Source organism: Megalobrama amblycephala, linkage group LG3 (assembly GCF_018812025.1).
Source record: "Megalobrama amblycephala isolate DHTTF-2021 linkage group LG3, ASM1881202v1, whole genome shotgun sequence".
NCBI lineage: Eukaryota > Metazoa > Chordata > Actinopteri > Cypriniformes > Xenocyprididae > Megalobrama > Megalobrama amblycephala.
The window spans coordinates 32,354,636-32,368,854 of NC_063046.1; the positions used below are offsets into that span (position 1 = coordinate 32,354,636).

General features: G+C 38.2%; 2 protein-coding genes across 5 annotated transcripts in view; both read left to right on the top strand.

Moving 5' to 3' along the window:
* rbpms2b (RNA binding protein, mRNA processing factor 2b) overlaps positions 1-1,081 on the top strand; it is a 32,713-nt gene extending 31,632 nt beyond the window's left edge. Inside the window, exon 9 of the mRNA XM_048185208.1 lies at positions 71-1,081. The gene's annotated coding sequence lies outside the window, so the exon portion shown is untranslated. The remainder of the gene's footprint in view (positions 1-70) is intronic.
* A 1,559-nt stretch (positions 1,082-2,640) lies between these two features.
* Positions 2,641-11,341, top strand: cpeb1b (cytoplasmic polyadenylation element binding protein 1b). Of its 4 annotated transcripts, none has more exons than XM_048185202.1 (12): positions 2,641-2,736; positions 3,668-3,836; positions 4,596-4,793; positions 5,349-5,557; positions 7,136-7,388; positions 7,607-7,720; positions 8,015-8,119; positions 8,390-8,526; positions 9,071-9,269; positions 9,504-9,598; positions 9,848-9,928; positions 10,009-11,341. In XM_048185202.1, exons 1-12 carry the CDS (start codon positions 2,656-2,658, stop codon positions 10,117-10,119), a joined length of 1,752 nt encoding a protein of 583 aa, XP_048041159.1. In that variant the 5' UTR covers positions 2,641-2,655; the 3' UTR covers positions 10,120-11,341. The 4 variants fall into 4 exon arrangements, with proteins under 4 accessions (XP_048041159.1, XP_048041160.1, XP_048041162.1 ...); XM_048185203.1 differs by having other exon boundaries at positions 8,015-8,104; XM_048185205.1 differs by having other exon boundaries at positions 2,720-2,852.
* The last annotated feature ends 2,878 nt before the right edge of the window (positions 11,342-14,219 follow it).

Sequence of the window (14,219 nt, forward strand, 5' to 3'; positions counted from 1 at the left end):
TATAGAGATATAGAGATTGATGATGATCTTGGTAACTGCTTTTTTAATTTTTTTAATAATTCCTTTTCAGGTTTTTCTCTGCAAGCAGCGCCTTCCAGCTCCTGTTTAAAATAGTCCAGTTCATTTGAACTTGTGGTTTTTGGATGTATTAACTCCTCTGGAATTAGGCCATGAAGAGATGAGCTTATATTGAAGTCATATTGCCAACAGCACAAAAATAAATAAATAAATAAAAATGAGGCATGTAGATGGTACAGTAGACCTTAGTAGTTCTTAATGGATCAACTCCTTGAACTTTTTTCCTCTTATTTTGTATTGAAGAATTTAAGAATTTTTTTTTTTTTCCCATTTATTCATTGAGATTTGCTCTGGGTCTAAGTAAAATGAGACAATCAACTGGCATTGCAGACACCCAGCATGTTAGTTTTGGCATGAAGTGTAGCTCTGTGCATCATTTCTAGTATGTCTGTTGCTTTCATGACCGGTGTAACCTTGTTTGTGTTTGGTAGCTTGGTCATTGAAGTTTCTTATGTTATGTACAAAACCATGGCCAACTCATTTTGATGAGTAATGTGATGGACAGACGAATGGTTTCCCCTGCTAGTTTCCACTGTAACACATCACAGGGTATGATGACTACAATCTCAATCTTGAGTGTGTATCTGGGGAGAGAAGAGTTTGTGCAACTGAAATCTGTATAAGTTATTGGTAACTGTAACTATTGGTAATGTTTTGATGTTTGTTTTTTTTTTTTTTTTTTTTTTTTTTTTTTTTTTTTTTTTTTGTATCAATGTCCATTTATAGCAGTTTCGGAGATTAAGTTGTAATTTTTCTTTGGTTTGACTGTGTCAGTGTGGCACAAACTAACAGTATATGACAGCAAATATGGCTGCTAACATGAAAATACTGTTTTAGTTAATACTCTGAATATAAAGATATGCTACAATGGTGCATGATTTTAATGTGGGTATAGTAATGGTTAATTCAGACATTAGAAGTGTATTTGTAAAAAAAAAAGTGTTTGGTGTAAAAAAAAAAATGCTACTGTGTGATATAGTATTAAAATGGGAATGCATTAAAATGCCTTGTGTGTCCTTTTATTTGTTTAACTTTAATATGCGACACTGAATTGCACTATGGTTCTTAGTTTCAGTAACTTCTTAGTTCACAGATACATCTTGTACCTTCATTAGACATCTTCATTAACATACAGAATTAACGGGGATGCTAAAAATGTAGTCTTTGTTCACTCATGTTTTTAAATGTGCATGACCTTCCTCCATGGAGCACAAAAGCGGATGTTGGCCAGAATGTCAAGGACTAAGAGCTTCAACACTGTCTTTTGCATGCAATAAAAATTAAGTGTTGGAGAGTGTCATTTGCTCTAACATCCTCCTTTGTTTCATGGAAAAAGTCAGACTGGTTTAAAACTATATTGGCTGGTTTCACAGTCTAGGTTTAAGCCTAGTCCCAGACTAATGCATGTTTGAGCTGTTTTAACTCAAACCAAGCAACTTATACTGATATATCTTAAAATATGTTTGTGCCATTGTTTTGATTTAAGCTTCACAACAGTAATGTGTTTTTTTTTTTTTTTTTTTTTTTTTTTTTTTCTAAGGCACATTTATAAAACTTAATGTTCTAATTGAACTAAGGGCTATCCACCTAATTTTTCAGGGGCCGGTTGCATAAAGTCTTACAAGTTAGTCATTTTTTCTTTTTTTTTCTTTTTAAGACTGTTAGTAACTTTTTTTTTTTTTTTTAAATCAGTTAAATAACTTAGATTGGTCTAATTTAATACCGAAAAGTAAAACTGATTACCCTTAACTAACTGTTAGTTGGTCATACTAGTTCATAAGACATAATGGCTATGTTAATGCAACTGGCTCCAGGTAAGAGCAGGCGCGGCCATTAATGTGTCTGGCTTCTGGTGTCATTTAATTCGTTATTTTTAGCTGTACAAAACACATTTCTTCCGCGCTGAACAATAAGGTGGGTATTCCTGGCTTAATCTAAGCCTTGTCTGTGAAACCAGGCCTATGAAACATTTAATTAAGGTTGAACTGTCTGTTTGAGCAGAAGACAAGCAGATAATGTAAGATCAGTGCTGCCCTCTGGAGGAAATAACTCCATAGTCTTTGTAATTGTTTTTAAAATAGGCTACATGCCTAGCAATAATGTGCCTGTTAAACACTTTTGTATCCATTGTATTATAGGAGTCTTGATTCTAAAATGTGTAATTTGTCATCGATGAATGGTGCTCTCCATGGTCCTGATTTCTGCCAATAAAAGCAATTCACACGTGACGTGACACATTTCAAATACTAAAACGTAATGCCACACTCGGACTGTGCAGATCTAAAGCAATTTATATAATGGAAAAAAGTCCTCAAATTTATTTTTAGATCTAAATATATTCATCCGTCTATCAGAAGGCTCTAAACTGCAATATACTACAAGAAACGTCAAAAGCCACGTCCAAGTATATTATTTACTAAATTAGAAGAATTAAATTGTGCGAGTAAATGAAGTAAGGACAGAAAACTCGATGTAATAAATCATATAATATAGCTAAATCTGGACATTTAACGGAAACGTTTTGAAACGGTAAATTAGCCTGAGAAAAATGACGCAGTTTCAAGTGCCCACCCCCTCATGAATAAAAATCATCGTGCAATCTGTGATTGGTTAACGTTAGAGAAGCGCTGGATCCTAGAGTGTTTGACCCAAACACAGGTGTTGTAAATTAGGCCAAAATTTAATTCGGAAGGTTTAAGTAGACTTTAAGAAAAGTAAACTGGGTGTTATTTTCGATAATTTTGGTTGTTAGTTCTGCCATGGCGTTTTCTCTGGTGAGTAGTTTAGAAAGAGAAAGCTTGCCAATTCGTTTTTGAGTTTTGCATCACGTTTTTATTAAGTCTGTGGGATTGTGTGAGTGTGTTAAACGTTTTGTTGGTCTTTGTTTGTTTGATAGCGTTTATTACATCTATAAAGTTTAGGTTTTGTAAAAGTAATTAGTGCTCTATTGCGTTTTTTTTTTTGTTGAGCATGTAAAAATGCTAGCTATTATGATAGCTTGTATAATCCGTAATGACTGTGTACAGTGAAATGGAAGTCCGTTAATATAGTTGCCATTAATGAGGGTTGTCCAGTCTTATCATTGGCTGCTTTGTTGTTCAATTTCACTGCATAAATGGCTGACGCCATTACACTACAAGTTAATTTACAGGCATATGCTCCATCACACTAGTGAAAATTGGAAAAAAATCCAATTTTCCTAACTGAATATGAAATGGTGTGGAAAAGAGGCAGGGAAGGAATCAGGCCTATAGCTCTGTCCCAGGTGATGTGCTTTCTGCTGTGCACTTGTACTATTTATTTCAACCATTTAGAATTAAGAATTAAGATTTTGTTGTTCAACATTGGAGTCTGATAGCCCTTCCTTTTTGGCTACAAAAGTAAAGCTGGAACATTTGAGTGCCTGAAGTGTACAACATTCCACGCTTTTTTTTTTTTTTTTTTTTCCTGTTAAATAAGTGCATCATCCATCTGGGAAATGCACTACTCTCCCAGTTGTACTACAGAATGGCTTTAGAATAAGTACACAAATTGGGATGTACCTCATATTACCATTACTGTGAGACTTGTATCTGTTTTGTTCTGACAGAGAGAAAATCCCAGACTTCTTAACTGCCTGGATTCTGACATTCCAGCCCTGTCCACGTGCAGCAATGCCGACACATTCTGCAGAATGAACACCATGCTAGGCAACTCCTTGGATCTGAGCGGGGTGTGCACGACTCCTACTGCCAAGAGCAAACGAGACCCTTTTAATGGTAAACTGTAATGCATGTCTTTTTTTGTGAGAAGCAAGTAAACCATTCCTTAATATATGTGCAGACACAATAACAAATTTGTAACATTTTCGTCTCAGTCCTTTTTGTCCGCTCCCCACATTCACATGCATCTGCTGCAGTGCTGTTTGCACTTTCGATTTGGGCCCTTCATTTGAGCTTCATGTGCTCAGGGAATCATTACAGCAACGGTCATGTAATGTCATGCAGGCGAGACGGAGGATGCTGAATCAGGGCTGGAGCAAGCAGTTGGATGCTGTCCAGTTCTGCATGAGCAGCCCAGATTGCTCATTCTTCAGCTACTTAGCCAATAGCAACAGTCCTGCGATTCACTGGAGTTTATCTCTTAGCCTGCAGCTAGCGGCAATCTCTCCCTCTCTCTCTCTCTCTCTCTCTCTTTCTCTCTGCCACCTCGAATGGGAGCCAGAGGTGGGAGGGGGTGCTGTCTCTTTGCAGGAGAATTTGTCAGGAATGTACGGTGGTGTGGCATCAGAGGAGGCCAGGGACTGATGTCATTAGCAAGGGGCTGTGAGGGCAGCAGAGCCTGGGTCACATGCAGGGTGGGTCGTCTCTGCAGAGACAGCTGCTTCTGTGCAGTTTAGCCAGGCGGAGGGAGGCGATCTGCGATTTACCAGAGCCTAGGGAGCCAATGCTTTCTCGAATGTGCATGCCTTTTATTCCCACTGCTGATGCAGAGTGGCCAAACTGTGTGTGTGTTTTATTTCTGGACTCTGTTAACAGATCGCCCTGACTCAGACCTGTCTGCGGTCCGGAGCAGGATGCTTTTTCCCAGCGGTGGCCAGGACTCATCCAGGGGTCTCTCTGATGTCAATAACTGGGGTCTGGGGCTGGGCCTACAGTCCCTCAGCCTGTCTGACTGGGAGAGACCGTGGAGCAGCCATGACACTGATCCCTCAACGCAGACCAACACAGCCTCATGTAAGTGAAATGTATAACTGATTTATGTTGATCTCAATCTTATAACGTTGCCACATTACATAAACCTTGAAGTAAAACCATTCTATCATTTATGCAATATTCCTTTAAAGTGAGTAATTTAGTAGAACGTAGTATTAAACTCTTCTTTCTGGAGTAGTTTAAAAATTGGGTTGATGTACTTTTTTTAAAGTCACTTTCAAGCAGCACTTCTATATTTATAAAAAAAAAATGAACCAGTTCAATCTAGTGTCAGATGTTACAGACCTACATGCATGAACTGAGGTGACTCTGGTCCTTATTGCTATCATGTCCTGTTTAGAGCGGGTTTAAACCTTTCCCACTAGGCCCGTAGAGCCTTTTGTTGACACTTGTCTCAGATTCCCAGCCTGCCTCATGCGCTGGTAATTCTCATTAGTGTGCTGAAATGAGCTGTCTTAATGTGATGTCTTGTTGATTTGTTCTGGGGGGGGTGGGGGGTAATATAATATACAAGGTGAATAATTGTTTTGTTTTTGTTTTTGTTTTTTTTGCTTTATCACCGATTCTAATTTTCAGTGCAAGGGATTTTGAGAACTCCCAACCAGCTCTCAAACAAGCTTCCAAGCTACTCCGAGCCTTCAATTGGTGCCACAGACTTCCTAGAAAAATTTCCCAGCATGGCACGCTTAAACTCTCAATCTTTCCTGGACACTCACTCCATTAGCCCTGTGGACTCGGAGACCAGTGGCTTCAGCTCTGGTTCGGATCATCTCTCAGACCTGCTGGTAAGTGTTTTGAGATCATGTTTGACGTAGTCTCGTTTCTCTCAACTTTTCTACCACCAAAAATTTAGTTTTTCATTCAGCATTAGCATACTGGGGATTTACTTTAAAGGGTTAGTTCACCCAAAAATGAGAATGTCATTTATTACTCACCCTCATGTCGTTCCACACCCGTAAGACCTTCATTCATCTTCAGAACACAAATGAAGATATGATTAAATCCGATGGCTCAGTGAGGCCTGCATTCAAAGCAATGACATTTCCTCTCTCAAGATCCATAAAGGTACTAAAAACATATTTAAAACGGTTCATGCGAGTTCAGTAGTTCTACCTTAATATTATAAAGCGACAAAAATATTTGTGCGCCAAAAAAAACAAAATGACGACTTTTCAACATAGTGATGGGCCGACTTCAAAACACTGCTTCGGAGCTTTGAGAATTGACTCGGTGACTCTGATTTCCTATCAAACGGCTTAACTGCTGAATTCACGTGACTTTGGCGCTCTGAGTCACTGATTCGATTTGCAAAGCTCCGAAACAGTGTCTTGAAATCGGCCCATCACTATATTGTTAAAGTCATTATTTTGTTTTTTTTGGCGCACTAAAATATTCTTGTCGCTTTATAATAATAAGGTAGAACTACTGAACTCGCTCGAACGGTTTTAAGTGTATTGGTACCTTTTATGGATCTTGAGAATGTCATTGCTGTGAATGCAGGCCTCACTGAGCCATCTGATTTAACCAAAAATATCTTAATTTGTGTTCCAAAGATGAACAAAGGTCTTACGGGTGTGGAACGACATGAGGGTAAGTAATAAATGACATTGTAATTTTGATGAACTAACCCTTTTAAGTGACTTTCTTGCAGCTCCTTGTACAGACTTCTTAGAGGTGGGCGACATGAACAATCTTTACCCTAATGTAATCTTAGATTTCAAACAGACAGAATTGCAAAATTGTGAAGCCTACCCTTAATAAAATTGGTCGTCTTGGTATACCAATATTTTACTAAATTTAAATGTCGTATATTTTTCAACTTTGGTGCCTAAATGACTGCTAAATTCAAAACTTAAACCCTCATCAGGGGCTGGATTAACAAAACATTAAGAATGGTCTAAAATGATTTTCTGACTTAAGAATAAAGTTAAGAACCCTTTTTATTCCCTAAAACTTTTGATCTTTTTTTTTTTTTTTTTTTTTTTTTTTTCTCCCCTCAAAGGTAAACCGTTTAATCAATCCCCCCCCCCCCACACACACAATTTTAGCATTACAACATTGTATGTTATTCTACAGGCTGTGCAAAAAGACGGACTCTTTGACTGTTTTTTTTTTTTTTTTTTTTTTTTTTTTTTTTTGTGATCATTCTTTAATTTGAAAATGTTTGACTTTGGAGTGTTTAATCAGTGTCGACTTGACTGTAGAGCTTCTTTGGAATGTGCTTTGTCAAAAGCACCATACCAATAAATTTGATTATATAATGTGATCCAAATGTAGTGTGACAAGGCTGGTTTTAATGGTAACTCTTTATGGTCCTTGTAGTATTTTTGGCAAACCTAACTTCTCTCTCTTGCCTTTTGCAGTCTTCATTGAGGATCTCTCCGTCTGTGCCCTTCCTTATGTCCAGTATGCAAAGGGATCCCCTCAAGCTAGCTCTCGGCTCTCGTCTGGACCACAGCAGCTCACCTCTCACCCCACCACCCAGTGCTACTCCAAGCGGTGGTCTGTCCCACCGCTGGCCTGGTGCCTCCATCTGGCCCAACTGGGACCTGATGAAGACCCCTGAGAGCCCTTTCAGTATTGAAAGAGAGGCCTGGCTTCACAGACAGGCGGCTTGTATGGCCTGTTGCATATTACTGTAGTGCATGATCTTATAGGCTATCCCCTACCCCTTCACCCTCCCACCAAAAACCTCTCAACCACCCCCAACATTCACCTTGAACAGATTTGTTCAAATCTGGCACAGCAATTCACTGTACTGTTTGTTTTTATCAGTGCACTATGCAGGTGAATTGCCTTGTGTTGTGCTCAACTAGTGAAATTGTGCTCCACAGCAATCAATGAAGCTACCTTCACATGGAGTGGACAGCTGCCCCCCAGACACTACCAAAATCCCATTTATTCCTGCAAGGTCTTTTTGGGAGGTGTTCCCTGGGACATCACTGAAGGTAGGAGGATAAGTCTCTTCACAAAAATATTAAGCAGCACAACTGTTTTCAACATTTATCAATATTTGAGAACCAAATTGGCATATTACAATGATTGCTGAAGGATCATGTGATGCTGACTGGAGTAATGACTGCTGAAAATTTGCCATCACAAGTTAACTTAAAAAGAGAGGAGATTTTTAAATTGTAACTTTCAGACTGATCCTACTGATACTGATCCTAAACTTTGAGCGGTACTGTAGATATGGCTTTTTTGTTTTTCTAGACTAAAGGCTTTTCTCTCTCTGTCCTCAGCTGGTTTGATAAACACTTTTAAATGCTATGGCCCTCTGAGTGTTGAGTGGCCAGGTAAGGATGGCAAGCACCCTCGCTGCCCTCCGAAAGGTAATATGCCCAAAGGTAATGCTGAAAGGGTAGGAAACTTATTTTATTACAGCACTGTGGCAGGATGGTGTGGTTCATAGCACTCAACATCTTGGTGGCTATAACAACCTTTCATACACATGTGGTGGTAATTGTTCTGGGAATTAAGGATATTTTTACACTTTGCAAAATGTTCATACCCAGGCTTGTTGTAGTTTGATCTGCAATATACAATTAAGGAGGCAATAGGCAAATGTAACATGCAAGTCTCAGTACGCCAAAACGTTACTCATTTCACTTTTTCAGGTTATGTGTACTTGGTGTTTGAATCAGACAAGTCTGTGCGTGCCCTGCTTCAGGACTGCACTGAGGACCTGCTCCATCCTGAGGGCTACAGCGAGTATTACTTCAAAATGTCTAGCAGAAGGATGCGCTGCAAAGATGTAAGCTTATCAGACTTTCTAACATGGGCAAAGGGGCCTTAGTAGTTTATGTTGGGAATTTAAAATTTAAAGGGTTAGTTCACCCAAAACTGAAAAATCACTTATTACTCACCCGCATGTCGTTCTTCACCCGTAAGACCTTCGTTCATCTTTGGAACACAATTTAAGATATTTGATAATCCGATGGCTCAGTGAGGCCTCTCACCAAACCCCTCAAGATCCAGAAAGGTACTCAAAACCCATTTAAAACAGTTCATGTGACTACAGTGGTTCTACCTTATTATAAAGCGAGAATACTTTTGGGTGAATTAACCCTTTAACTATTGCAAAAAAGGTTACTGTGTTGGTGAACAATGCTTGTTGACCTGCTTCCAGAATGGTATGGTGTGTGTGTGTGTGTGTGTGTGTGTGTGTGTGTGTGTGTGTGTGTGTGTGTGTGGTTTTTTTTTTTTTCTTTTTTTCCCCAACCTGCATGTATATGGTAAAATATATTGTACTTTTCTTGATGTTTGACATGCTAATCTGCCTTTTCTTGGCCCTTCAGGCACAGGTGATCCCTTGGGTGATTTCAGACAGTAACTATGTGAGTTGCCCCTCTCAGAGGCTGGACCCTAGGAACACTGTGTTTGTAGGAGCTCTGCATGGCATGCTCAATGCTGAGGCCCTAGCAAGCATCATGAATGATCTTTTTGGAGGAGTTGTGTATGCAGGCATTGACACAGACAAGCACAAGTACCCTATTGGTGAGAATTTCTTGTTTGCCTTTTTTATTTATTTATGATGTTGATTTATTATTATTATTATTATTATTATTATTAATTTTTATTATTATTATTATTATTATTATTATTATTATTATTATTATTATTATTATTATTATTATTATTATTTAAATTAATAAATTCTCTCCAATTGTAACTAATAGTACTATGATATTGTGGTTTGACATGTTGACATTGTTTTCCTCCTTTTTCCAGGATCTGGACGTGTAACCTTTAACAACCAACGCAGTTATCTGAAAGCTGTGAGTGCTGCATTTGTTGAGATCAAGACGCCCAAATTTACAAAGAAGGTAGAGGAACTTTTAAAGCTTTATTTTTGTTTTGGTAATGGAGTACTAAGTTTATGCCTTTTGGCCTTGGTCTTGTTTTATTTGTTATTGGTAGATCCAGTGTTTTACACCTTATGTAACACTAAGAGTCTGTAGCTTTACTGCTTAACTGACCATTTGAAAAGTAGTGTTGCTCATGGAAGGTTTTCGTTCAGAGATCGGTTTGCTGTTGTAACTTTACCATACAGAAACTTGTGCTTTTCCTTTTAGGTTCAGATTGACCCATACCTGGAGGATGCCATCTGTCAAGCATGCAGTCGTGAGCCTGGGCCGTTCTTTTGCAGGGACAAGGTGAATTATTTTTTCCCCTTCTCCCTTTTAACTTAAATTGCATGTCTTGGTATAATGAAGGTCTATATTTCCCCCCCCAGACCTGCTTCAAATACTACTGTCGCTCCTGCTGGCATAGGCAGCACTCCATGGACATCCTCAGTAACCACCGCCCTCTGATGCGAAACCAGAAGAAGCGGGACGCCAACTGAAACGCGCATGGCAGCACGATGCCTTATCCTGGATGTCCATTGCGCCTGCTGCCCTCGGGGCACTGCTCTAGAGTCAGCCCCCATTCAAAAGGCCCTCCCAGGAGTTGGGGCATGGGGAAACACTGTAGAAAGTTCACTGTTGCACTTTCTTTTTAGTTTGGCTTGTTCACTTTGGCACTGTACACAGTGAGATGGGTTAGCTGGGGCCCGTGGATGGGAAGACCCAGAGTTTTTGACCAAGTTGCGACTTCAGGCCATGGTTGAAGGATTTTTTTTTTTTTTTTTTTTTTTTTTTTTTTTCCCTTTATATAGGTTGCTATTTTGTTTTGGTAAAAATCATTCTAAAGTCTCGTTTAAAAGACAGAAGCCATACAGTGCCTTTAATTGGTTTTTCCCTTTCCACGCTAGCTGCTTTTTTTTTTTTTCTTTTTTCTTTTTTCTTTTTTTGGCCAGTGTTTTTTACGTTTGAGATGCAACCACAAAAGCCAGATTTTCATCATGACATTTTTCACAGTTTTAGTTTTCATAAATTTTTACATGAAACAGTTTTAAGGTATGGCATGAAAAAGGTTGAATAGCAATCTACCTGGCGGCTTTTTAATTTTTGCGCTTTTTTTTTTTTTTTTTTTTTTTTTTTTTTTTTTTTTTTTCTCCTCGTTTTTGGAGTATTTTTGCCTTTATCAGTGTTCTCTTTGGTAAAAGAGGTTTGCGCATAACCCTGCATATCTAATTGCCAATCCAGATTTATTTCAGTGCGTGCCTCCACTAGGCATTGCTTTTACTGCTCTTGATCAGATTTCAAACCAACTTAATATATTAATCCAGAAATGAGAATGGCCATTGACTGCACGTAGTTTTATTGCACTTTTTAATTTGCACTTTGTAAAGGGGTAGGTTTTTAATCACTTATTGTACATCAGCAGGTGTTGTGGGTATGAGCCCATATGGCTGCTTGTATTTAAAACCATAGACTTCCCTTGAATGTACCAAGAGCCTTAGCAGACTAAATGCAAATGTCACTTTAATCATCTTCTGCTGAAAGTCTGAATGGATAACATTACTTTCAGAACTTCAAGACTGTCCTTTTTTTCTGACCATATGCATTCCATGCAGAGCTATTTCCCAAGCTCCTGTGTCATTCTACCTCGTTGTCTGCCAAGTTTGCTTAAAAGGGTGAAGTTTGAATTTTTTGACTGGGCACAATAAAGGTGTTTAAGCATTACTCCTGTTGTATCTGTTTCTTTGAGGCCTGTTAAATGTAATTTAATGCTTGGCAAAGCAGCAAGTTTGTATACCTCCACTTAAAGACCTCTACAGAGAGGTTGTCATGAATTAATTCTCCTTGTCCACTAGGTGGAAGTGCTGCATTTGCAAATCTCCAAATGAGGATCAGGGATGGGAGATTATATCTTTATATATAATTTTTTTTTTTTTTTTTTTTTTTTTTTTTTTTTTTCTCACCCCATCTTGAAGTGAAAGTTTGTGTAATTTGCTGATTAATAGTTTGTAACTTGTACTAATGTAATCCTAGTTCTCAGGCTAGAGCTAATAAATCTAAATGTGGATTGCTTGACTGACTAGTACAGTTTTACTCTGCGTTGAATACAACATTACGTTATGGCTGTCCATTGAAATTGCTGAAGAGAGCTGTGGATTAAGAGGATATCCCAATGGCTTTTATGGTGAGACAGCCATTATGTCAAAGCTCTGCTGGTAACTGCTCAGCTAGGAACAGTATTTTAGCTCCAGATGGTGGTATAAGGAAGGTGGGACGTCTGAAATGACCTCAGAAAATGAAGTGATCCATCCATTATTGCCTGGAGGAACCTATAAATGTCCATTTTCACATAACATTTTAAGGCTGAAAGCATATAACTCCTAACTTGATGATATAGGAGAAACTTTTAGGCGCGTCAGTCCTAAATTTAGGATTCCTAAATATTTGCTTTAAGAGTATTTCTCACAGCGTTTTAGCGCTAAAATTAGCTTCTAAATCTGTGAATAGTCAAGAGGACTCGAGCCACCAAGACCAAATCACAAACAATCCTAAAATGGTTGTTGTAATCCGCCTCAGTCCGCTCAAAGACACTGTAGGCTACACCATTGAGGCATAGAGCTTTTCTTCTGAGCTGAGCCTTTTCTTCATATGCAGTACATATTTTGATTTCTAGTTTAATCTACGATGACATAACATAAAGGTTCATTTATGTACAGGCAAAATAGAAAATAAAACATTGCGGTCAAGTTGAGAATAATATCCTATCGCCGGTGCCGATAACCTTGTGGGCAGCTCGCTTGACCCGAGTTCGAATTCCGACTTGTGGACAACTATCCAAACTTTGGTTATTTACAGCTAAATGGCTCCAAACCAACCGGGGACTGGAATTCAGTGTAAGCGGCTGTGCGGGTGGAAAAGTGTGTGAGCTGAGAAAGGACCTGCCAGCTGTGTCCGTGTGAATCACCCAGGAATCACAGGTGTGTGGAGGATGACGAGCGTCTGCATTTACATAACCTCCTGTTTTTCCTCCCCCTATACACATCCCACCGACACTACACAAATAACACTCTAAGACTCTCTGAAACATTTTCAAAATGCATTAGAGCATTAACCTTTTAGTGCCGTATACTTAACCAACATAATGAAATATTGCCAGATTCGTGTTCATTTGTTTATGCATTTTAGCTTTACTGGACATTTCACTTTGAAAGTGCCGTGAAACCTGCAACTAGCAAAATCTTTTTACAGAAATCTCACCACAGGCACATTTTTTTCCTATGAGTTTGGGTTGAATTATAAGGCTAATGTCTTCTTTACACTAAATAAAAATGTTAATAAGATAAAAAGAATTTACATTAAAATCAACCTTGAACACTTTTCTCAACAAAAATATTCACAGTTTTGTAGAGGCAACAACATACCAGTAGCCTATATATATATATATATATATATATATATATATATATATATATATATATATATATATATATATATAAAATCGGTATATATTTGCAAGAGGTCAGGAAATGGCAATGCCCAACTTGGTCTTTTCATTTGGACACAAGTTCTCATTTACATCACACTGTAGCCCATTTCATCTATGGTGATACACTTGGGGAACAATGTCTTGGCATGTCTGTTCAATCCCTGTCAGCCATGTTAATTAAAAAAATAAATAAATTAATAAATAACATGCCATTACAAAGCTGGCCTCTTTTAAATAGCTGGTAACATTGTATGAGGGAATTAACTGTGGTTGGTCGAATTAGTTTTTGTTTGTTTTTAGATCTTGGACACATAATTACTGCACAAATATTGGATTCTGTCTGAATTGCCAACCTGATCTCATGAGAAAACGTAACTATTTTACGAGGTGGTGATTTCAAATGAATTTGTATAATGTTATTCATATGGAAATGTTTGGATTTTTTTTTTTTTTTTTTTTTTGCTGAGCTGGGTGATGGTCAAGTTTAAGTAAGAAAAGAGTTAGTGACAATTAAAAGATGTGGTCATGTAATGCATTTTGTATCAAAGCAATGAAAGATGTTCACAGATACTGCTGTTGTGCTGTGTGGAGACTTACTTTAGTACTAAGACGTGCACAAGAAGTGCTGTTTAAAACACAGCTTTGAAGCAGCATCGAATCATTGTAAAAGTTTCAGGCATATACTACAGTTTTACGCTTAAAGCTCAAAATTTTGTTTTTCCAGGAGTGACAGTTCTGCTACATTCTCATTTATAAGAATGTTGTGTCTGTGTTTTTTTCTTTGAAATTTTCATTAATGTAATTGTCATGCAGAAGTTATATTTCATTCTGTATATACTGGACAAAGTTGGAAGTGTTGCATGGTGTGATATTTTTATCTGATAATAAAAAGTACAATTCTCTTTATTACATTTGAGATGGTCTTTTTGCTGTGTATATTGTGTGAGAAAGACTTAGTGAGAAACGGAAACGTGTGAATTGTGGAAGTGTCTTCTAGACCTCCTCCATCCCCCTGTGTTTGTAAACTAAAGCCCATGCAGGAAACAGAGGGTAATAGGGTGAGAGTTCAGCTGTGCCTCTTTGAGGAAGCCTCTCTTCAGGACAGAGGGCTACTAA